Genomic DNA, 25,962 nt, shown 5'->3' with positions numbered 1-25,962 from the left:
TTCCCCCACAGTCCAAAGACATGCAGGTTAGGTTAACTGGTGACTCTAAATTGACCGTAGGTGTGAATGTGAGTGTGAATGGTTGTCTGTGTCTATGTGTCAGCCCTGAGATGACCTGGCGACTTGTCCAGGGTGTACCCCGCCTTTCGCCTGTAGTCAGCTGGGATAGGCTCCAGCTTGCCTGTGACCCTGTAGAACAGGATAAAGCGGCTACAGATAATGAGATGAGATTATTATTATTATTATTATTATTATTATGAGACAAGCCTTTATTTAATCACACGTACACTCAAGCACAGACTTAAGCACAGTGAAATTCCTCCTCTGCATTTAACCCATCTGAAGCAGTGAATAATAATAATACGTATAATACCGTATTATTATTATTATTATTATTATTATTATTATTATATACGTGTGTGTTCACTGCTTCAGATGGGTTAAATGCAGAGGAGGAATTTCACTGTGCTTAAGTCTGTGCTTGAGTGTACGCGTGATTTAAATAAAGGCTTGTCTCCACTACTACTACTACTACTACTACTAATAATAATAATAATAATAACAATAATAGCACATCCACTAAGTATTACCACTGAATACCAGCTGCAGTTGTGTTCTGTTTTCACTCCAGTGAACTCCCACAGTGAAAAACCTCAGGTTCTGCTGGTGCAGTGATCACTTTCTGAGAAGGCAGAGCACTTTCTCAGCCTTTGGAAATGTCTTCAGAGATATCCAGATTGCTTATCTTTTTCTTCCCCCCCCATTCCTCATACAATCTCCTCCTGTTGCCTCCCTCTCTCTGAGCTGCTCTGCACTCGAATTCCTGAAGGAATGAAAATCTACTTTGGCTCTCTGGAAGGAAAGCAGGACGATTATTGATTTTAGTTCTCTTATACACAGAGACACTTTCCTTAAACCCTCAGTCACTGAAGACCAGGCAGATTGGTCTGACTCATCACAGCTGATTTTGTGTGTGTGTGTGTGTGTGTGAGAGTGTGAGTGAGTGACCTGGTCGGGGTTTGAACGGTGCATGGAGATGTTAGCGCATGCAGAGTGTGTGTAATCCCAGGTGCAGGAGGTCTGGAGCATCATGCTGTGGCACCCACCCACTTCCAAAGAATAGAAAGGAAAGCCTTAGTTAGGATGACTGTGTATGATTGTGTGTGTGTGTGCGCGCGCTGAAGAGCCAGCAAGTCTCAATTAATCTGCACTGGCTAAGTAAATACAAGCATGAATTATTCTCTTTGGATAACGGATCAGAATTCTCCCACGCCCACCCATCTTTCTTCTACTGCTTACCATCTCCATAGCATTTCATCTTCTGCCTTGACTGTGGTTTTTTTTTTTTTTTTTGCTTGTTTGCCAGATCAGGGGTGTAAATATAGCTGTCTTATATAAGGAACTAAGTGCTGTTAGTAACGAAAGACCGAGCGGAATGTTGACCCATTTATCACTTCAGATCAAATGACAGATTTACAGCAGTGTGTACTGACAAAAACAAAATGAACAATGAATGCACTATTTTCTCTACGGGATTGACTGACCAGACAGAGGCAGGATCCACAACTAGACACATGGATACCGAGATGCATGGATATGAGGCTGGACATGTGAGAATGACACCCCATGGTTTAAAAAATAAAAATAAAAAATAAATCCCAAAATCATATCCTATATTAAAGCTTTTTTTCAAACTTCTTTAGTTTAATGCATGGTCAAGGTTTAAGAAGGGACTGGAGTACGATGCGAGCCCAAGTGGCCAGAGTAGAATTGGCTTTTGTTTTTAAAATAAACTGTGAAAAGAATAAAATGCCTTTTTCTCTTTTTCCGTTAAGCTGTTAATATGTAGTGTCGCTGTTATCAAGACTGTACGGAGGAAAAACAGGCTGATCAGGTCGTATTTTTTTGCTTTAACAAGAGCACCTGTTCCTGCTGTCTTGCACCACTGCAGTCCCGCTCTGTATCCGCTCTAATAGCTGGCTGAGATTTGCAACAGAATGGATATTTGGTGTGTGTGTGTGTGTGTGTTTTTAAATTAAAACCAAAAACCAGATGGCATTGTTATTTCTGTCTAGGAGGACCCAAGTTAGTAGATGTTCACAAAACTCCTGGTGGTACCTTCTAAAAAAACAACAACCTATGCTTCCTCGTTTGTTATTTCAAGTGTCCTGTTTCCCGTCAGCTTGTTTTTATTTAACTTTCACCTCTCTTTTCTTTTTAACATGAAGGCATAGAAAAGTGAGCGCTCAGAACTGAGGAAAACCATAAAAATACCAAATCACAGACTACTTTTAATCAGCATGCAGAAATGAGAAAAGTACAAACAGATGGAGACATTTATCATCCAGAAGACACCGGTGATTGCGTTAAGATGTAGGAAACACAGCCTCTGTTAAAATTTCAGTAAAATACAGTAATGAAATATTTACACACCTGTCTGTATTCGAACGTTTTGGTCTGTCTGCCAGTGGGTGGAAAAACTGAAAAAAAAAAAAAAAGACCATCAAAATCTTTTTCAACCTGCCATGGAACAAAATGTAGTCCGTCATCTTATGTGTTGTCGTGCTGAAAGTTTGCAGTGAAGTCGGCTTATTTTTCCGCAACCTGCCAAATGCGACTGACCCTCGTTTATTTTATTTGCCAGTGTAGATTTTCACTCGCATTTTGGCGAGTAGTTTGTGCTAATTTTGGACCCTGTCTGTATTATTCATTACTTTGGGTCAAAATTCAGTGTCTGTGTGAATCAAAATATCACATTTCTCTCCAATATCATTATATTTGTTCATTTACAGATGTGCTGTTTTTGATGGACAGCACAGCCTGCTTAAAAATGTCCTTCATATCCAGTAGACACATTAATCAAACTGCATTGAAGTATTGCCTCAGTGGGAGCCTATAACAGATTCAGGTTCACGGTGTTTGAATGCGCACAGATTAAAGTTCATTGGTCAGCAGTCTTTAGCGTTGTTTGGATACGCGGCTTCACTGGAGACACTGAGTGAGTGTGTGGGGTTTTCTCATCTTGTTATCTCTAGCCGCTTTATCCTGTTCTACAGGGTCGCAGGCAAGCTGGAGCCTATCCCAGCTGAATACGGGAGAAAGGCGGGGTACACCCTGGACAAGTCGCCAGGTCATCACAGGGCTGACACATAGACAACCATTCACACTCACATTCACACCTACGGTCAATTTAGAGTCACCAGTTAACCTAACCTGCATGTCTTTGGACTGTGGGGGAAACCGGAGCACCCGGAGGAAACCCACGTGGACACGGGGAGAACATGCAAACTCCGCACAGAAAGGCCCTCGCCGGCCACGGGGCTCGAACCCAGAACCTTCTTGCTGTGAGGCGACAGCGCTAACCACTACACCACCGTGCCGCCCCTGTGGGGTTTTCATAGGAGAAAATTCCTCAATGTTTATTGTAGAGTACGCTCATGCATTTTTGTCCTGCTTGGATGCACGGTTTCTCCGTATGATGGTTCGGGGATCTTCCATACGGGCTGAACCTCATAACCAACTGCCAGTCATTGAAATGATGAACAATGAATGATAGCATTTCAAAGTTAAACATATCATCACCAGTCAGTCAAACACGAACTCTGAGTGCTTGGAGTAGCAGTAGTGGTCCGTAGTCTAATCCATAACAGTTGTACATAAATATTTTATTTTATTTTTGTAATTAGTAGGTATTGTAAACAAATTGCAAATATAAAGCTCTGTTTGATTGAGCTTATCCCATCATGTGTTGTCCGGCGTCCGTCCGGCAGCATCCACATTTGACGAAAATCACTTCTTCTCTCTCAATTCTTCACAGATTTTTATTCTTTTTGGCAGGAATGTAGGTCTGCCTGGGGTGCATATGGGCTTCTACCCAAATTTGCATAATTGCAATTAATAATGAAGATATGGACTAATTAAGCTTTAAAGAGCAGTTTCCACACAAATCGCTTCTTCTGCCTCAATTCTTCACCAATTTTGATTCTTTCTGGCATGAAGGTAGGGGTACTTAGGGTGCATAACGTCTACCCAGATTTGCTTAGTTATAATTATTAATGAAGTTATGGACTAATTAAGCCTTAATGAGCAGTTCAACAAAAATAGCTTCTTCTCAGTCAATTCCTCACCGTTTTGGATTCTTTCTGACAAATAGGTCGGTATGCCTCGGGTGTATATAGCTTGTATATAGCTTGCAACATTTATTGCACAAGGTGGCCCACTTTAGATTGTTCCTTCTGGACTAGACGGGGCCGGAGTGAGCTTCGCCGTCACTGATGGTCTCGTTTGCTTTTATTTTGGACGTCTGCCATTAATTGGTCTAGCTAGCTAGTTGTCACTATCTTCTTCAGTGAAATGTAGGTAGCTTAGCTGCTTTCCTGCAGACCCTGATAATGTTTTGGACCTGATTTTGGGAAAGTCTTTTCAAACCTGCATGTACTTACGAGGAGAGACTGAGAATTAAAAAAGGAGGGCGGACGAATACCTAAAACTTATTTAATTCAGAGTTCATGGAGCAAAACCTAGTCTTTTCTTCTCTCTTAGTAAAGTAATGTTGATTAGCTGACCGGTAATGATCTATAACCAAGCTCATGTTCAGTACTGCTGGCTTTGTCTGCTGACAGACTGCTGCACTTCCCCTATTTTAAAAACCACTGCCTGAAGTGTACGCTTGTACTGCACTGGGTAAGCTCAGCTTTTTGGTATTACATCAGTTCTGCTTTGTTGTGTAATAACTGATCTAAAGGAAATGCACAGTGCAGTAAGACTTTGTCAGCAGTGTTAGTGGTTTTGTTTGTTCATGTCAGTAGGCTCAGTCAGAACGAGAGTCTGCATTTATCCATGTCATACCCAGAAGCTGTGTACATTTAAGTTATTCCACGAAATCAAGTCGTACATGAGCTGATGGGCAATGAGACACGTCGTGCCAAGTTGGCTATGAGCCATGTATGACGAGATTGAGTGGAATAACTGTTTTATTCTATCTACATTCACTGGATTTTGAGAAATGGAACATTTTTTTATTTGAATTTTTTGCAAATTCGATCAATAAAAACTTTTATACAAAACATCCGACAATAATTTCCGCTTAGAATGTAAACAAACCGGTGAAATGACAGTAGCAATTTGTGCAAAATGCTATTATAATAATTCTTGAAAAATAAAAATAGGGCTGTTTTTCCTGTTAAATACTTTTATTCCATATTTTGTTGCTTTTTTTTGTATGTATTTTGTGGGGTTTTCTTCTTTAGGGTTTTTTTTTTTCTTTTGGTGGTTGGCAAACCAATTTAAAGGTGCATTACTGCCACCAACTGGGCTGGAGTGTGGAACAGGACTTTTTTTTTGGGGGGGGGGGCTATATTCTTTTAGCTATATCTCATCTCATTATCTCTAGCCGCTTTATCCTGTTCTACAGGGTTGCAGGCAAGCTGGAGCCTATCCCAGCTGACTACCGGCGAAAGGTGGGGTACACCCTGGACAAGTCGCCAGGTCATCACAGGGCTGACACATAGACACAGACAACCATTCACACTCACATTCACACCTACAGTCAATTTAGAGTCACCAGTTAACCTAACCTGGATGTCTTTGGACTGTGGGGGAAACCGGAGCACCCGGAGGAAACCCACACGGACATGGGAAGAACATGCAAACTCCGCACAGAAAGGCCCTCGCCGGCCACGGGGCTCGAACCCGGACCTTCTTGCTGTGAGGTGACGGCGCTAACCACTACACCACCGTGCCGCCCTTAGCTATTTCTGATTCTTTTAAATACTTGATAGCAATTTTTGGGGTTTTGTTTTCGAGTTATTTCATCCTCGGTTGGTTCAGCAACACGCTCTGCCATTTTGTTTTTCTCTACTGACGGTGTATGAGCTGATAACCTAGTAGTAGAGTAGCCAATTGGAGCGCGTGATTGCTCATATCCAGTGAATCTGGATGGAATAAATGTGAATATAACTGGTCTGCTCTTACAACCCCAGCACAAAACTCGAACTCTGCCTTGGCATTGATTGATTGATTTCATTATCCATCCATCCATTAGCCACTTATCCTGTTCTACAGGGTCGCAGGCAAGCTGAAGCCTATCCCAGCTGACTATGGGCGAGATACACCCTGGACAAGTCGCGCATAGACAAACAACCATTCACACCTACGGTCAATTTAGAGCCACCAATTAGTCTAACCTGCATGCCTTTGGACTGTGGGGGGAAACCGGAGCACCCGGAGGAAACCTACATAGACACGGGGAGAACATGCAAACTCCACACAGAAAGGCCTTCGCCAGCCGCTGAGCTCGAACCCAGAACCTTCTTGCTGTGAGGTGATAGTGCTAACCAATTGCACCACCGTGCCGCCCTGATTTTATTATACCACTTAAAATTTAATTCATGAGATTCGCACAGATGATAGCTTTGCTGGTAGTGGATGTCAAACTTGCAATTTACAGTTGGGGCAGAGAATGATGTCTGGGATTAATAAAGCAGTAAATGTGAGATTCTAATCTTGTTTTTAATCATCGCTCTTTTATTTAATTAGGCTGTTACATTTATACACCGGCTTGCTAGCCATCCGCTATGATGAGTTCCACCATCCTATTTGAAAATTTTTCTCCACTTTGACCACGGCTCGGTGTAAATCCTGTGAGTTCATGCACCATGACAGACTCGCACATATGCACTGAGCATTGGCCCATGAGTTGAATGTTATCTCGGACCATTTGCATGAAACACTTTCTACCTCTTTCTCTCTCTCTGTCTCTTTACCAGCCTGTGTTTTTTGTTCAGAATAGTGCTCAGGCCCACCATAAGCTTTACAGATGGCAAGCCCATGTCAAATACAAGGGTAAGGGTAGGAGAGGACAGTAGGGGAGGTGTTGATTTGTGTGTGTGTTTGTGGATAATGTGCGAGCGGAAACTGAACCTGATCTCTGAGGAGCTGTAAAGGCAGGAAAGGTAACCCACTGCTGCACAGACATTCAATTCCAGGTCCATAGAACACATCACTCTCTGTGTGTGTGTGTGTGTGTGTGTGTGTGTGTGTGTGTGTGTGTGTTTGTGTGTGATAGCGATTGCTTCGGAGCAATAGAGAGCGCTGGATTCCTGTACGTCCGAGATAGCTTCTTAGATGTATTGCTGCACGAAATACCATAATTGGATTAGAACACAGGCTAGATGAACATTTTCTGGTTTGAAATAAGCATGACTGGAAATACATTACGCATGTGATTTAAAAGCCTTGGGAAAACCATAATGCAGACTGCTACAGAAAGAAAAACAATGCATAAAATCTTGGCACCCTGGATTGTAATCAAATTGCTAGTAATGTACCCGGCACAGAAACGTCTGCATGTGTGGGAGTGTGCTTTACAAACGACACTATTGTGGAGAAAGCGAGCTTTGAGAGTGCTGGTGTGTGTACTGATCTGTGTGAGCTTTGCCTGCTGTGAGCTGTCTGAAGCAAGCTGCAGTTGTTGGAGAGAGAGAGAGAGAAAGCTTTATGGTAATGCTTAAGCCACAGAGGGAAGGGTGTTTCCAGGTTCGCTGCATTAGACTGCTGTCTTTCTTTGTTCCAGTACATTTCCCTCAGCTTTTAAAAGAGCTGGCTGAACATGCACACTATATACGCGCATACACACATATATACCTGTGTGTGCAGCCTTTGAAATGACTTCTTCATTATTAACGAGATCCAGATCGTTGCCACTGGTAACCTGCTCCAAGGCGTAACCAGGGCAGCCTTTTAAATCTAATAGCCTTTTAAATCAATGCTGTTTAAATCTGTGTCGGAACACATCTACATCTAAACTTTACTATCAATGAACTAATGAATCTCGTGAACCTCGCAAATCATGCACTGCATCACAAACACGAGTTCTAGCAAATGATCCAGAGAGATCTGGTGGGTGGATGATGAGTTTGTCTGGGTAGAAGCCAGCTGTAAGTAATACTCCACGTTCCCTCCCTCCCTCCAGAATGTTTCAACAGGCCAAAGGAACAGTTGAGGGTTATATTTATAAACCCCACTCGCCCACAGAGACATGCATACATGTGTGGTCACACCACAGAAACACCTGCTCTATACTGTGTATCTCGGTTCTGTTCCAATAAGCAGGAAAAGATTATAAACAGGACAATTCTGCTTTGAACTTAGACCCACCAGATTAAAAAATAATACACCAGTTTGTAGTGTTCTTCTGTTTTTTGAATGACTATAGCAGAGGTCTGCTGTGTGTAAGAAATAATGAGACTCGTCTGTCGATGTGAGTCAGTGCAGGGAGCTGGTGTCGCCGAGGCTCGATGAGGTCATGCACTTTGTTCTGAAGAAGCAGAAGGGCAGCACTGGTCAAAAAAGGGGCAACGGTAATAAGTGTGACTGTCAGCTGTTTAGAGGTCGAGTCAATAATTATGTGAAAATGATGTAATGCTGTTTCAACAGAGTGCACAGCTTCAGTTTTTTAAACGAAGCCATCTCAGCTTTACGCCTCCAGAGCGGCGCTGGGCCGGTGCTGACAAGCGCCTGTCACTTAATGAAACATTTCTACAGCGATGTCTGCATGGCCACAGGCGTACTCTGATACAGTGGAGATGCTCAGACTTGAAATAAGAACCATGAATAACTTCCATAAACTTGTGCGCACACATGTGCACGTACACACACACACGTATGATATCACACGGTTGTGCGAAGATATGAAGTTTATCTTCGAGTGGTGAACATATTCATGAGTGAGTGAAACAAATAAATATTTTTCAACACGAGAAGATAAACCTCATATCTTTGCGCCACTGTGTAACGTTCTTTATATTAAGTTAATCAAAAGAATTTTAATCCGCGTGTAGACTCATCTGTGTTGGTAAACGACATTATAGAGATTAAACTTTTGTTACAACACATGACTCGGACTTGCCCGGATTTTCGACTGGCTTACTCCAGTCCTTGTCAAGGAATGACCCTCTTCTTCCGACAGACTGTTGTATACCGGATTCCTTGCCAGGGAAAAACTTCCAAAGGCCAGTGTAGAGAAAGTTACATAGGAGAAACAGAACACTCGTTGAAAACCAGGTTCTCAGAACGCAAACGACCCAGCTCGACAACGTCCGAGGTGTCACAACACATTCATTTAGAATCACCAGGACATGCAGTCACGCTCGACACAATGGAAATACTAGACAGTGAACCAACTTTTTTCACTAGAGGAGTAAAAGAAGCCATGTACATCAGGGCCCTTCAACCGACTCTAAACAAAGACGGGGGAGGTTCCGGTTATCGACGACCTTTGATCCTCTGCTCCAATCGCATAAAGTCACGTGCCGGAAGCGCAGGGTCATTCCTTGACAAGGACTGGAGTAAGCCGGTCGAAAATTTGCGGAAGTCCGAGTCCTTATGTGTTGGAACAAAGGTTTAATCTCCTATAAAAGAATTTTAATTTTTAACCGGTTCACCATGTTGACAACACGGCGGGAAAACACTGGGAGTGAAATATCAGGAATTATTATCCATACAGGACACTTTTTCAGTGGAATAAAAGCATGTTCTATTCCCTTCTAGCGGGTTTCATTCATTTGGTTCGATAGCATGCGATATTGTTAGCATATCGCTTATCCTATGTGTATTACGTCACTACCCAATGGAGAATGAGCATTGAATACGGTTTACGATATTGCATGGTTGTCAAGACGACATGACGTCACACGTCGGAGATGTAAAACTTCAGCACTAGTAAGCGACTGTGACAGTTTGTAAACAAATATGGCCGCTAGGTTTGCTTCGTTAAATACGGAAGATTTTAAGAGAATATTGAAAGAGAAAGACGTGTTTAATACCCGAAAGGAATGTGTATGTATAATAATAATAATAATAATCTCATCTCATCTCATTATCTCTAGCCGTTTTATCCTTCTACAGGGTCGCAGGCAAGCTGGAGCCTATCCCAGCTGACTACGGGCGAAAGGCGGGGTACACCCTGGACAAGTCGCCAGGTCATCACAGGGCTGACACATAGACACAGACAACCATTCACACTCACATTCACACCTACGGTCAATTTAGAGTCACCAGTTAACCTAACCTGCATGTCTTTGGACTGTGGGGGAAACCGGAGCACCCGGAGGAAACCCATGCGGACACGGGGAGAACATGCAAACTCCGCACAGAAAGGCCCTCGCCAGCCCCGGGGCTCGAACCCGGACCTTCTTGCTGTGAGGCAACAGCGCTAACCACTACACCACCGTGCCGCCCAATAATAATAATGATAATAATAATATTGGCTGGCTTTTTTCATGGTATATCAGATATATTCCATTCAGCTACTCGTCTTCAACTTGTTCAATATCATGTTAGCTGAATGGAATATATCTGATAGACCACTCAACGCCAGCCAGTGTTATTTAAATGTGTCACTCTGATCCGCGATGTATTTCATATGAAAAATGCAAGTTTTTCAACACGAGAAGATAAACTTCATAGCTTCAAGCCAATGTGTGATTTTCTTTTTATTACATAGACACATTCACAAACAAAAATTACCTAAATTTATCAAAACGATTCATTGATTTCCTCATGAGTGACACGTCACGGTTTTTGTCCTCCATGTCTGAGGTGTATGAAAAATACGAGTGGTGTATTTCCCAGTAAAACACTCGTGTCCATATAATATAAATATCACACACACACGGTGCCAAAAATATCAGTCACATGTTCCCTGTAATTCCAGGCTTATCACTTGTAGTGTCTACGGTCTCTGGTTTCTAAAGCACACTTTGGTGTTGTACTCATTCTGCAGCCTGTTCGAGCCCACAAATGAATGCAAATTAATTAAAACGCAAATATCTGGGTCATAAATTCTAATCTAAATCAGATTAACGTCTTCTCTAGGATCAGGCCGATGTAAAACCAGGTTCTTGGGTTTAAAAGAATTGTCTAGTGTTTTCCAACTTTAATTTTTTATCTATCTGAGCGATTATCACAAACAAGAATTTCAACACGCCTCCATGTACCGAGGAAGAAAAAATGAACATCCGTTCTTTTCTCAGTCTCACCAGTAATGGAGGTCTAAGGGCAATGAATTCCATGAGTAAAGATCTCAAGAGATCCAACCATTATACTCTCACATTAAGGTCTTTGGATGAGGCAGACATTCTTATTGAGTTTTATCCAACCTTTCCAACATTGGAGTTAAAGTAATTCCGATTATTTCTACTTTCTCAAGGTTTTATGTTAGTCATGTCCCATCAGCCCAACATGAATCATATGCTTCCCTCTGTAAATGTAATTGAGTCTGTGAAAGAACGATTTAGATCTTGATTTTCAAATCCGACTAATGTATTAGTGAAAAGGTTTTGCAAAAAATACAACCGTTCTTAGATTTTCCATTGTAAGTGAAATAGCAATTAAACACATTTCTTCCTGTTTTCTCAATAAAGGCAAATAATAAGTGATCACTCTTACACAACAGATGGAGTAGATATTACACTGATAATGGTGGAAAAATTCTGGAGTATTCCTTTATTGATTTGATTTGTCAAAGTGGCTTTGCAAGTCTTTACACAGTGCAAAAGAAAGATCCACTTTTGTCTCCAAATCAAGTCAAAATGTCTCCCAGACCTGCTCACATGATCACTCTGTATCCTTCCCCATAGGAGGACTATGATCGCCTCCGTCCCTTGTCTTACCCCATGACGGATGTCTTCCTGATTTGCTTCTCCGTGGTGAATCCGGCCAGTTTCCAGAACGTGAGGGAGGAGTGGGTCCCTGAGCTGCAGGAATATGCACCCAACGTCCCCTACTTGCTCATTGGCACTCAGGTATTCTCCTTCACCTTTAACCCTTTCCCCAGGATTTCCTACGATGTAATTTAAATAAGCACAATGTTAAAGGAGAACTGAAGTCATTTTTAAACTTGCTTTATGTCTTAATTAACATGTTATTCAATTACATTTTCGGTTTTAGTAACCTTATATCGTGACTTGTATTGGCAACTAATTGCAATTAAATATTATACTTATCGGCCTATTTGGGTTTTTAGCAGTGTTGAATTTAGATCGTTTGGTCCACGGCAGGTGTCGCTTATCCGTGCGATCTTCACAAGACTTGTGTGAGACTTCAAAACGTGAAGTGTCCGCCAGGTGTCAGTGCCGCCATTTTGAAAACTGTTTTCCAAACTAAATATTGCACAAAAATGAGTTTAAATGACGATTACTGCCTACTTTCTTCAAACTTTCCTGATTGCTATCAAAACAAACAAAACTTCCGGCTTGATTACGTCAGCATTCGAAAGAAGGCGTGCGCGTCTTTTGACAACGTTGGCAGATGTTGGTCACTTTGATTTCCGCTGTACATTTTACTTCCGTCCTATGATGTCTCGCACAGGTCTCGGTGAATCTCGTTTATGGCCATTGCTTTAACATATGGACTGATATATTACATAGCATATTTCAAACACTCAACTTGCTATAGCAGTGACAAAATAGCGATCAAAAATGCATTCCTATATTTAATAAAATAAGAAATGGAATTTTCATCATAAATTTGCCTTCAGTTCTCCTTTAACTTATGTTAATTAGGGTTACACATCTTTCCTTTTGGTAAATCTTCATGGATAAAGTGCAGATTTATCTGTGTTCAGTTTAACCTCATAAGTGTTGCATAATCTCAAAGCAGAATTCCTCTAGATTCCAACGATACCAAACATGACTGTATGGCACACATTCTAGTTCACTATATTTATTGGGTGGGGAGATATAGAAATGGGTTCCGTCCGTCTGGTCACGTTTTCTTTTCCGGGTCATATCTTTAAAACTACTCAAGATATCTTCATGAAACGTTGTATACATATCAACTGTTTTATTATATCCATAGTCACTGGATTTTGAGAAACTGAGCATTTTTATTTTTTGCAAATTCGATAAATTAAAAACTTTTTATAATGTCCGACAATCATTTCCGCTTCAGTGGACTTCTTAAAAACTTATCCATGGCTGCACGAATTGACTTTTGGTGTTTGTATCTTTGTAGAAAGTGCCGTATTGCTGTCATGCCGAGGTGTACAATAGCTTTAGACGTTTTATTTAATTCTTTCTTGGACATTTCAATTATGTAATTTTCAAACTTCTTTGAACTTTTGAACCAGTCTAAAAAAAATTCAACAAATTTTAACACTTAAAGATGAAGAATGTAAACAAACCAGTGAAATGACAGTAGCAATTTGTGAAAAATGCTATAATTATAATAATTCTTGAAAAATAAAGATTCGTTCTTACCATCAAATACTTTTTCCGTATTTTGTTGCCTTTTTTGGGGGGTTTTGTTTTCAAGTAGACTTTTTATTTCGTTCTCGGTTGGCTCAGCAACACGCTCCGCCATTTTGTTTTTCTCTACTCGTGGTATATGAGCTGATAGCCTAGTAGTAGAGTAGCCAATCAGAGCGTGCAATTGCTCATATCCAGTGAATGTGGATAGAATAAAAAGTTATATAGTGTAGCCTGTATTTGAAGTTACGTAGTGGTGAAAGGGTTCAAGTGTCCTCTTGAGAATTTTGCTATCAGACTGCATTGCACTGCATGATATGCTTTATGTATCTGGTTATGGCTGTTTTTAAAGAAATCATGTAAACACTAGGCAACAATATTCAGCAGAGTTTGACACCAGGTTGATACCACTGCTATTGTGTAATTTCATTTAAAGTGCCAAAGCATAACAATAAACTACATTTTTGAGTGACTCTTTCATTGAATCTTATACCCTAGTCCTGCTGAATGCTCTATTCTGATTGGTCAGAAGTTGTTGAATAATTTTTTTTAATAATGGTAGTATTATATATATATATATATATATATATATATATATATATATATATATATATATATATATATTATAGTAGATCTGACTACAAGGCTAATCATAGGTTTATATTAATGCACGCTTTCTAATGGGTTATTATTTCTGTAGTAACAGCTCCTCACTTATCTCGCATATGCTCCAGATAAACAGATTAATGATGTCATCGTTGATGCTGCGAAGGTTTCTGTGAAGAAACCTTTTATTTAGCGTTGTTGGAGGAGTCTCCAGTGTTAGCATCAGCGGTTAGGGTGTTCTGTTACGTTTTTAGACGTTTAAGTTGGAGGGATTTTCATGTCTTGGTGACATGCTCATGAGGGAATGACCGTTTATAGCTGCTATAAGAAAGTGATAACAGGAACTAATTTGTTTTAAAGAATTTCCACAGTAGTAAATGGATAAAATGAGTAATATGTCATCCTTTAACAAAAAAAAAAGTAATTGTTTGTAAACTGGGGTGGTTATAAAACACTTGAAGAAAAAATCAACTTCAGGGTGGTAATAGTAACTCTGCTTCATATCGAGCTGCATTGCACCATCCTGTTGTTGACTTTACATTTTCCTGTCGTTCCTATAAATTTTGTAATAACATTTGTTATTTCAGATAATACAAAGAACGCTTAGAAGTTAAGTAAAAGTCTTTCTGGTTCAAAGTCATCTCCTGCATCAGCTGACATAAAACTGAGCTCAACTGATCTTTTGCCAGCTTTCATCTCCCCATGATATCAAGTGGAAAAACAGAGTGGTAAGGGATTGTAGGTCAGGACTATCACTTCTGGTATGTCCTTGTACACAGTAGCTGTCTCCCATAGCTCTAAATCAGTTTTTATTGCACGCTACTGTAATGGCCTAGCGGATCATTTCTCTGAAGGATGGTCTTCACACACCAAATATGGATCATATACTGTACATCACACATGGATTTATGTCGCTCAACGTTCTTGTCTTGTCTTGTTGTTCCCGCACAAACCGCCTCCATAAGTGGTTATACATGTCCAGATCGTCCACTTATATTTTAACACTGGCAAGCAGATCCTTAACTGCAGAGACGTCTTTGGCAGTTGTAACATCTGAGAGGAGTAAGTTCCATTGTGGGATAGTTCTTGGATATAATGAGAAGCGGTAACAGTCCTTGTTTGTCTGAATATTAATGCCTGGTCCCATGATACTTATAACTCTAACTACAACTATGACTATAAATAAATTGGTCCCCTGTAGTTTATGTGCTTGGTGGTCACACCAGACCGATAACGATACCTATAGCCCATGCTCGGGTTTATCCGTATCAGTGAGATTGCTTCTGGAGCTCTTTTTTTTTTTTTTTTTTTTTATTAATTTGAATTTTTTTAATTTTTTTCCCCCAGACCTGGACCTGATCCGATTTAAAAAAAAATAAATAAAAAATCTGACCAATCAGGTAATTGTTTACATGTGATGTTCTCTGAGCATGTGCTATTTTCCCCGGGTGTCTTTATACATCCTTGTTGTATCATGAAGTCACGGAATACAGATTCACAGAAAATAAAAAATATAATACAAAGCACGGATCTTTTCATGGATACGTGATATTTTCTGTGAAATCTCAGTAGTAATTTAATAAAGTAAACATATAAATGCAGGTAAGATATTTTAATTATAAACTTCGGCAGTCCAAACATTTTAATTGTTTTAGACGACTTCTTAATTTTTTAATCCGTGATGCATCATCCGTATGAAATCGGTAACCAATCTGTAATATACTGAACCATCTGTGACCAGTCCGTAAATTATTAGCATCCATGATGCATCCGTATTAAAATCCGTAACCACTCTGTATATTTCTGTAGTCCGTGACCTATCCGTGTTTTATCAACCACTGGAGTGTGTTCATGGGTTGTTTTGAAGTCCGAGCTGTACAGTATGACCTGGAATAATGTGCTACTACTTGGAAAAAACTTCCATGACTCTTCCTAAGTTGCATGCATTTATTTCCCTGAGTGTCAGGACCAAGTGATATTATAGTGGGGATTGTAGTTGTGGTGTTTCTGCTCCAGACTGGAACTAAATTCAGGCAGCGGTATAGTCATAGTTGTAGTTCTAGGTATAGTTATCGGTGCTATGGGACCGGGCCCTTATTGTCGGTTAGCTTATGATGTTGATTTGTTCATGGTTTGCTTCCATGGTTTCCAAGCACGTGACATACAAAATCGTCCCTCACAACGTATCCGCCATTATGTTTTGGCTGTTTTCTTAGTCTCTGTTTCATTTACTGCTTTGCAAGTTATTTTATATCCCCCCGCTGTTGTAATATGGTACACGTACTGTTTTATAGACCCCTTGTGCATAATGTCACTCAGCACGCGATAATTACAGCTGGGGTCAGACAGACACCGTCTTTCATGTAAGCAAGGCTTAATCTGTCTTCAATATGGTTAATTTTTGCGCTGTTTTTGCTTGTTCAAACAGAGAAATAGATAAAAGGTATTACTGTCTCCCTGCTATCAAGAAAAATGTTAACAAATAGAAGCAAATGCTTCAAGAACAACGAGGAAATGAGTGGTTAAAGAATACGACGAGAGGAGCTCAGCCTGAAAACTCCAGAGAAATTCACGATTGTATTTAAAATGTATTTTACAAAAACAGAAAGTCGGAAGTGAGGATGGAAGAGTTTGCTTAAGAAGAAAAACAATTATAAAAGTTATTGTCCATTAAAAGTAAAAAGTAACCAATGACCAAACTTAACAAACTTGATCAATAACCAAACTTCAAGTCAATGTGTGAGCTTAATTTTATGTTGCAATTCACAACTATTCTATGGTTTTCCTAAAAAAAAAAAAAAGTAGTACTCACAAAATAGGGGGCAAGTGGAAATTAACCCTCACTTGCCCCTCAGGGCAAGTGGGTTTAAAAGTTAATGCCGAGCCCTGTTAATTTGAGCATAGTTTTACACCAGATGCCTGCCCTTCCACAACCCTCCCATTTCTGGGCTTGGGAAACAACCATTCACACCTATGGACAATTGAGTAGCTAACCAGTTAACCTAACTGCGGGTCTTTGGACTGTGGGGGAAACCGGAGCACCCGGAGGAAACCCACACAGACACGGGGAGAACATGCAAACTCCACACAGAAAGGCCCTTGTTGGCCACTGGGCTCGAACCCAGAACCTTCTTGCTGTGAGGGGACAGTGCTAACCACTACACCACTGTGCCGCCTTTTGTTTGACTTGGCAACAGTTTGATTTCTGTGTTTTGCCCAGCTAAGATCATCTGATAACTCAGCCCCCAAAGTATGGATGATGTTTCACCTCCTGGAGCACTGTATCGCTTAACTTTTATCCTGGTGCTGTATGGATTTTTTTTTTCTTATGAGTCATTCACAAGGGGCGGCACGGTGGTGTAGTGGTTAGCGCTGTCGCCTCACAGCAAGAAGGTCCGGGTTCGAGCCCCGTGGCCGGCGAGGGCCTTTCTGTGTGGAGTTTGCATGTTCTCCCAGTGTCCGCGTGGGTTTCCTCCGGGTGCTCCGGTTTCCCCCACAGTCCAAAGACATGCAGGTTAGGTTAACTGGTGACTCTAAATTGACCGTAGGTGTGAATGGGAGTGTGAATGGTTGTCTGTGTCTATGTGTCAGCCCTGTGATGACCTGGCGACTTGTCCAGGGTGTACCCCGCCTTTCGCCCGTAGTCAGCTGGGATAGGCTCCAGCTTGCCTGCGACCCTGTAGAAGGATAAAGCGGCTACAGATAATGAGATGAGATGATATGAGTCATTCACATAACTGAGCGTTTGGATGGGTAAAACGTCATCTGCCAGGAAGATTCCCATTCTGCCATATTTGGGTTAGATTTTCCACCTGTCTGACTATTAGTCAAACATGGTGAGGCTGTAAATGACTTGCTCACTCGTACTGGGGGAGGGAGAGACCTGCTTAATGAGCATCGATTGTCCTTTAGAAGCTGCAGCCCATTAAATTAGGATGGATCCATCATTCGTGTTAAGTGATGTCACCTGTTGCGCAGGGAGAGGATGTTCAGAAGATAAGCAACATCACGACGGTCAGAAGCTCTGTTTAGGTCTGGGCAAGTTCTCACTGGTGTTGATAGTGTACCCAAAGAACATCTATACTAATATATGATCAAAAGTATGTGGACACCTGATCTGACCTGATTATCACACCCATATATGGGCCTTCCTCAAACTATAGCTGTAGCATTTACAATTTCCTTCACTAGAACTAAAAGGACCTAAACATTTTCTAACATGACAAGCTCCATGAAGACAAGGTTGAAATGGAAGAACTCGAATGTCCTGCACATTGAGATCCCGGACCTCAACCCCAGTGAAAACGTTATGGGATGAAATGAAATGCCGAGTGCACGTCAGACCTGACTTCACTAATACTCCCATGGCTGAATGGGCAAATCCCCACAGCCACATTCCGAAATCTAGTCAAACGCCTTCCCAGACGAACGGAGCTTATTATAACAGTAAAGGATGACTAAGTCTGGAACAGGATTTTCAACAAGCACATAGGGATGTGATGGTCAGGAGTCCACAAATTTGGCGATTTATAGTGTATATTAGAAGCAGTTTATTACGTAATCCCTTTCACATTTGGGCAAAAAAATGCATTGTTGCATTTTATTTTGGGGAAAAAAAAAGTCCCTTTTGTTCAGTTCTCAGGCTCAGATGTTCCATCCGTGGAACACTTTTCTGTTTACAATCTGATTGGCTGTCTAGAGTTCTCGGTGTCCATTTACTGGCTTTCAACAAGAAAACAAAGTGTTTTGGAGTAAGATGATACAGAAGCGTATTGCTGCCACACCGGGGCGGGAAGCACCAACGAGGTTGTAGCTCATACTGGCCAAGATGTCCATGAAATCTTAAATATGACAGGTAGCGCCACCATCTTGACAACTTTTATGCACATCCACTTGGGGAACATTGTGAGTTTGATGGAAATTCGATCAATCCTGCAGGAGAAGTAGCTATTTTTGTAAATTGTGGACGATGGACGGATGACGCGTGATCACTTAAGCTCATCCAGGCCAAGCTGGATGAGCTAATAAAAATGAGTATTGCGTAATAACGTGAAAAGTTTGTTATAACGATATATTTTTCACGTTATTACATGATACTGTTTTTTTTTTTTTTTCCCTGGTGTGGCAGCAATACGTTTCCGCAAGATGTAGTCACTGGACTAAAAAAAAATTAATTAAAAAAAAGTTACCAGAATTTCAGCTTATGAAGTTAAAAAGTGTTTTGTGAGAAGCTTTTAGTTGTGAGTAAACAAGATGATCTCCCATGTTTGCTGACAGGCTCTGACAGGCTGTGGGAAAGCTGTATAGTTGGTCATCTGCCATGTCGGTCAGATTGCTTCTTTTTGGAAAAGTAGTTGGTCAAGAAACAAAACGGACCAGACTCTAGCAAAGCTTGAAGTCTGACTTGCAGGATTACTCTTGTTCATTCAGCTCCCTTCACCAAAGTTGTGTAAAATCAGTGAATGATTTTTACTTAACAGCTAAAATCAGGATGAGTGTCCATGCCACCAGTATTCATCAGTTTCTTTTCAACATTTTAAATACAATAACAAGTACGTGAGTTGAAATCCTGATTAGCCAAATAATCAGAAACAATCATTATTCCAGTATATTTGTTAATGACTAACTTGGACACTGTCTCTTTCCATTGGTCCAACTTCCTGATCTTTCATGGTTGAGGTTGAGGTTACTGAATATTTTTAATTGTTAATTTACAAAGTACAAGAAAATTTAGAGAAAATTCAGCGTAGTAATCAGCTTAGGGACGTGAAAAGGAGAGGAGAGAGAAGAGCCATTAATTTCGGACGTTTCCATCTTGTATTTTTATTGCGAAGCCCACAGTAAAGCAACCTATAAATTCACCTGATCTACATTCGACAAGCAGTTAGACACACGACAGGCTGATTTCTGTCTGTAGTTTGCCCATGTAACTACAACTACAGCTCCTAAATCACTGTCATACTTCAGTGATCGTCTTAGCAACACTACACCCGAGTAAATTAAGCTGTGTATATTATGCAGATGTACGTTAAATTACATTACAGGCATTTAGCACAGACTCTTATCCAGAGTGATGTACGACATACCCAGAGCAGCCTGGGAGCAGTAGAGGGTTAGGTGCCTTTCTCAAGGGCAATTCCTGCTGGTCCAGGGAATCAAACCGGTGACCTTTTGGTCCCAAAGCTGCTTCTTTAACCATTAGGCCATGGGCTTCCTCTATTTTATTTAGATGTAACCTAAGGCTACTATCACACTGTCTCGTATCTTGCCACATAAGCAGCGTGTCGGTCAAATGCCAAGAAATGAGGTGTATTTTGTCCAAAATTAAAGTCCTGTAATGTTTCTGTGGCATATCTGGGGTTTGTATGGGTTTCAAGGGACGTAAAGTTATGGCGTACTGAGGCGTATGCGTGGCGTATGATGTGCTGCCGCGGCGTAACCGTTTTGTTCTTGTGTGTGACGTTGCTGCAGCGTACCTGCAGTGTTCACAGGTGGGTATAAAAGGGGGCCCCATGTTGCATTCGTTGTCATTCATCAGTCAAGAAAGCATCATGCCAGCGAAGAAGTCAGGACCCAAGAAGGGCAAGAGAAGAGGGCAGACATTAGCCGCATCCACCCAGCCAGCCCCGGAGCCACCTTCATTAGACACATCAGCTAAAGCGTTCACACGGTGTAATAGGTGTTTGAGCAATGTTTCTGCTGCGTAGCTTCCGTTTTTACGCTGTATGTATGACGTATCAAACCTGCTACGTATCCACGACGGATTTTTAAGTGTGGACTTAAAAAATATGCCGCACCCTGGCGTACAAGGAGATCGTGTCGCACATCCTAGAGTATTAGCTACATAAGCTGGCGATGCTGTGATGTTCCTTTCTTACTGCCATGTATCCTGATACACCGTACATACACATAGCTGAAACGCCAATGTGTGAACCAAGCATAATACACTGTACATCAGGGTGTGTAATTATACTTCACATATAATATGTAAAAGTAAGCAGTTTGATGGTTCATAAACAGAACATTATGTTCTTTCCAGCACTTGAATATGTACTTGTTTTTATAATCAGTGCATGTATACATTAGCGTATATGCTTTCCATTGACACCTCTTTTCAAGGCATGGATTTTAGTGAAACCGTGTGAAATGAATACATGTATAACACACAACTGCTGCACCTCCAGAATGTCTCAGAAAAGGCTGTTACTATTCTTGTACTTGAAAATGTCTAATGTTTTATATCCAGTGGTGCTTGAAAGTTTGTGATCCCTGTAGAATTTTCTATATTTCTGCATAAATATGACCTAAAAACATCAGATTTTCACACAAGTCCTGAAAGTAGATAAAGAGAACCCAGTTAAACAAATGAGACAAAAATTATTATACTTGGTCGTTTATTTATTGAGGAAAATGATCCAATATTACATATCTGTGAGTGGCAAAAGTATGTGAACCTCTAGGATTAGCAGTTAATTTGAAGGTGAAATTAGAGTCAGGTGTTTTCAATCAATGGGATGACAATCAGGTGTGAGTGGGCACCCTGTTTTATTTAAAGAACAGGGATCTATCAAAGTCTGATCTTCACAACACATGTTTGTGGAAGTGTATCATGGCAAGAACAAAGGAGATTTCTGAGGACCTCAGAAAAAGCGTTGTTGATGCTCATCAGGCTGGAAAAGGTTACAAAACCATCTCTAAAGAGTTTGGACTCCACCAATCCACAGTCAGACAGATTGTGTACAAATGGAGGAAATTCAAGTCCATTGTTGCCCTCTCCAGGAGTGGTCGACCAACAAAGATCACTCCAAGAGCAAGGCGTGTAATAGTCGGCAAGGTCACAAAGGACCCCAGGGTAACTTCTAAGCAACTGAAGGCCTTGCTCACATTGGCTAATGTTAATGTTCATGAGTCCACCATCAGGAGAACACTGAACAACAATGGTGTGCATGGCAGGGTTGCAAGGAAAAAGCCACTGCTCTCCAAAAAGAACATTGCTGCTTGTCTGCAGTTTGCTAAAGATCACGTGGACAAGCCAGAAGGCTATTGGAAAAATGTTTTGTGGACGGATGAGACCAAAATAGAACTTTTTGGTTTAAATGAGAAGCGTTATGTTTGGAGAAAGGAAAACACTGCATTCCAGAATTATAACCTTATCCCATCTGTGAAACATGGTGGTGGTAGTATCATGGTTTGGGCCTGTTTTGCTGCATCTGGGCCAGGACGGCTTGCCATCATTGATGGAACAATGAATTCTGAATTATACCAGCAAATTCTAAAGGAAAATGTCAGGACATCTGTCCATGAACTGAATCTCAAGAGAAAGTGGGTCATGCAGCAAGACAACGACCCTAAGCACACAAGTCGTTCTACCAAAGAATAGTTAAAGAAGAATAAAATTAATGTTTTGGAATGGCCAAGTCAAAGTCCTGACCTTAATCCAATGGAAATGTTGTGGAAGGACCTGAAGCAAGCAGTTCATGTGAGGGGAAAACCCACCAACATCCCAGAGTTGAAGCTGTTCTGTACGGAGGAATGGGCTAAAATTCCTCCAAGCCGGTGTGCAGGACTGATCAACAGTTACCGCAAACGTTTAGTTGCAGTTGTTGCTGCACAAGGGGGTCACACCAGATACTGAAAGCAAAGGTTCACATACTTTTGCCACTCACAGATATGTAATATTGGATCATTTTCCTCAATAAATAAATGACCAAGTATAATATTTTTGTCTCATTTGTTTAACTGGGTTCTCTTTATCTACTTTTAGGACTTGTGTGAAAATCTGATGTTTTAGGTCATATTTATGCAGAAATATAGAAAATTCTAAAGGGTTCACAAACTTTCAAGCACCACTGTCGGTATACTTTAAAAAAAAAACTTTAGTAAATGACAAGATATGAAGAGACTGAGATCCTTCCAGTCTACTATAAGGGAGCTTTTTAGGGCAAAGGGCAGTGTGTGTGTGTGCAGATGAACGCTAGCATCTGGCTTTGGCTCAGATATCCTGGAGCCTTATGCTCTAAAAACAAACCTCGACATATGGAATCCCATCCACCACCCTGGGAATCGAGATGCATAGACCACATGTGCTCATATAGTTAACCACTCGCTCCTCTTGCTGCCTCCATGAAAAGTTTTGGACTTGTTTAAAAGTGCTCTCAATTTTGAGAATGAGAACTGTAGTTGACCTCATCCCTCCCCTTACATGTTTCTTTTTTTTCTTTCTTTATTTTTTTTTCCTCCCATATTACAGATTGATCTGAGAGATGACCCCAAAACCATCACAAAGTTGAATGATGTGAAGGAGAAGCCCATAGTGACAGAACAGGGGCAGAAGTTGGCAAAAGAGGTAAGGCACAAAAAAAGGACAAGTCAAAACGAGTGTCGTGTTCGGATTGTCCACTAGTTCACTCTCTCATTATATAGTCTTCACTACATGGAGCACTCACTAGGGGATGAGGGAAGACAGCTGTTGATGCATTTCAGACACTAGGCAGATGTTACGCTGCTACATAATTATCTACTGGATATTTAACAATTATTCCACGAAATCGAGTTGTACATGAGCTGATAGCTGACGAGGTGCGTTGCACCGAGTTGGCTATAAGCCATGTACGACAAGATTGAGTGGAATAACTGTTTTATTCTATCCATATTCACTGGATTTTGAGAAACGGAGCATTTTTATTTTTCGCAAATTTGATAAAAACTTTATACAAAAAGTCCGAAAATCATTTCCACTTAGAATGTAATCAAACCGGTGAAATGACAGTAGCAATTTGTGAAAAATGTTATAATTCTTGAAAAAAAAACCATATATATGTTCTTACCATCAAATACTTTTATTCCATATTTTGTTGCTTTTTTTGTATTTTTTGGGGTTTTGTTTTCGAGTAGAGTTGTTATTATTATTTATTATTATTATTATTATTATTATAATACCCCCACTCCGAAGGAGGGGGATATACTGGTTTACCTCCGTCTGTCTGAAACACCCTTTTTCTCAGCAACCACAAATCATATCCACTTGGTACCAAACTTCAGCCTGGGGTTCTATACCTTATATACCGTTTTCAGGTCTGTCGCACATCAACTTCCTGTTTACTGACTTCATGTATTTACGAAACATAGGGTGGATTTTGATGCTATTTCAAAATGACAGTTTGCCAGGATGCTATTTGAAATCCCTGGGGAGAGACACTGCTCTTTACTTACTTGTTTCAGGGTTAATTATTTGTTGAAGTCAACATTCATAATAAGTGTCCTATTCCTTCAATTGCTTGCATTCTGATATAAGCGAGAATGGGGGGATACCGAAGTGAGCAGTAGCTCACAGTTGATCTTGTTTTGTCCTCGGTTGGTTCGGCAAAACCCTCCACCATTTTGTTTTTCTCTACTCATGGTATATGAGCTGATATCCTAGTAGTAGAGTAGCCAACCAGAGCGCACGATTGGATAGATAAATATTTTATCTGTATGTAAATTTATTTCTGTTTTTAAGAATGAGTGAGTAATCTTTTTTTAATCTCTCATTCTCATATATAAAATATGAATGAATGAGAGATTAAAAATCAAAGCCCCATAAAGCTGCCCGACATGATTGAAGTGGTGGGCAGAGCTGTCGGCACTCAGACTGTGGCTATTCAGAACTTGAACCGCAACATGGATAACATCATGGAGAAGCTTTCGGCTTTGCAAAGGAAATGGATTGATTCGGAGACCAGAATGGACAGAGTGGTCGTATAAAAGAATGCGTCTACTCGCCGCAAGACCAAACAATCCCAATCTTATCTGCTTTCGGCTCCCTCAGACAGCACTGGCCTCAGCCAAGGCCGTTGCTGGGACACCATCTCCCCCTGAAGGTCACTGCTGTGAGATGCTCTCGTATTCCTTCCCCCACTTCCCACGGTCGCCGCTTTTACCTCCAGTGTGACAAGTGGGTGCGTGACCAGCGCCATCATGGCTGCAGGAACGGATGGCTGCAGGAACGGATGGCTGCTTGCTTGCGCTGGGTTACCTCTACCTCCCCCCCCAAGTCCTGAGTTTTCATGTTGTAAAGTGTACTTGTGTTATTTTGTGTTGTGTTTTTTTAATGTTCCCACACTGTACTCCTCACAGGAACATAGTGTGGGGGTTGCTTTTTTTTTCTCCTCCCCTCTCCTTATGTTACTCTGTATTTTTTTTTCCTTTTCATCCCTGTCTTCCTGTCCTGTCTACTCCTCCTCTGTCAATTGTGTGTATGTGAGGACAGGTTGATGGTCAATTTCGCTGGTACTTGTGACTAGTGCCAATAAAGGGTTCATTCATTCATTAAAAAAAAAATCTTATTCTTAAATAAACAATAATAGTGTTGATAAATTGCTGTGGTATAAGAGGAATAAAACAAACTCCACCACATCAAGCATAATTTCCTTCATTTTCCAATAACCCCATATCCCAATGTGTTTTATTCCTTACTGCTAACAGTTAATGCAAATATGGAAAAAAGGGTTTTAGTAATAAGTCCAGGCTGTAAAACATAGAGCAGGGTTGTTCTGAATTCTAACCAGTGTGTGTGTGTGTGTGTGTGTAGATTGGTGCCTGCTGTTATGTGGAGTGCTCAGCCCTGACACAGAAAGGCCTGAAGACGGTGTTTGACGAGGCCATTATCGCCATTCTGGCTCCCAAGAAAGGTGTACTAAAGCGACGTCTCGGCCCACGGTGCATCAACTGCTGCCTTATCACGTGAGCATCCTGTCACACACCAGCTCAGGGACAATTCGGTGTCGGAGCTACAACACATCCCCTTAATGAAGGAGGGCGATTTAAAAAAAAAAAAACACAACCAGAGCGCAACCTCTCCATAAACAGACGACATAAAAATGGAAACACATTCTGGAGTAGGTGAGGGGGGAAAAACACAGGTATGAAATCTTTTACTGCTTAGCAAACAGGAGCAAATGTTACTCTGGGATGGATGGAGGGAATGAATGAATGAATGAGAACAAGGACAAAAAGCATTCGACGGCAGACTAGTGACCATGAAGGACACTAAACACGAATGAAAGGACACCAAAACATGTAACACAAAAGCACAGAAATGTAAAAACTTGGCAGGGGATGATAATGAATG

General features: G+C 40.9%; 1 protein-coding gene across 1 annotated transcript in view; it reads left to right on the top strand.

Moving 5' to 3' along the window:
* Positions 1-25,962, top strand: part of rhoq (ras homolog family member Q) — a 44,150-nt gene that overhangs the window by 16,842 nt on the left and 1,346 nt on the right. Inside the window, exons 3-5 of the mRNA XM_060940211.1 lie at positions 11,640-11,804; positions 23,104-23,199; positions 25,423-25,574. Of these exons, the coding sequence (XP_060796194.1) occupies positions 11,640-11,804; positions 23,104-23,199; positions 25,423-25,574 (413 nt within the window). The remainder of the gene's footprint in view (positions 1-11,639; positions 11,805-23,103; positions 23,200-25,422; positions 25,575-25,962) is intronic.

This window comes from Neoarius graeffei, chromosome 14 (genome assembly GCF_027579695.1).
Source record: "Neoarius graeffei isolate fNeoGra1 chromosome 14, fNeoGra1.pri, whole genome shotgun sequence".
Classification (NCBI taxonomy): Eukaryota; Metazoa; Chordata; class Actinopteri; order Siluriformes; family Ariidae; genus Neoarius; species Neoarius graeffei.
This window is presented reverse-complemented; position numbering and strand designations above follow the sequence as displayed.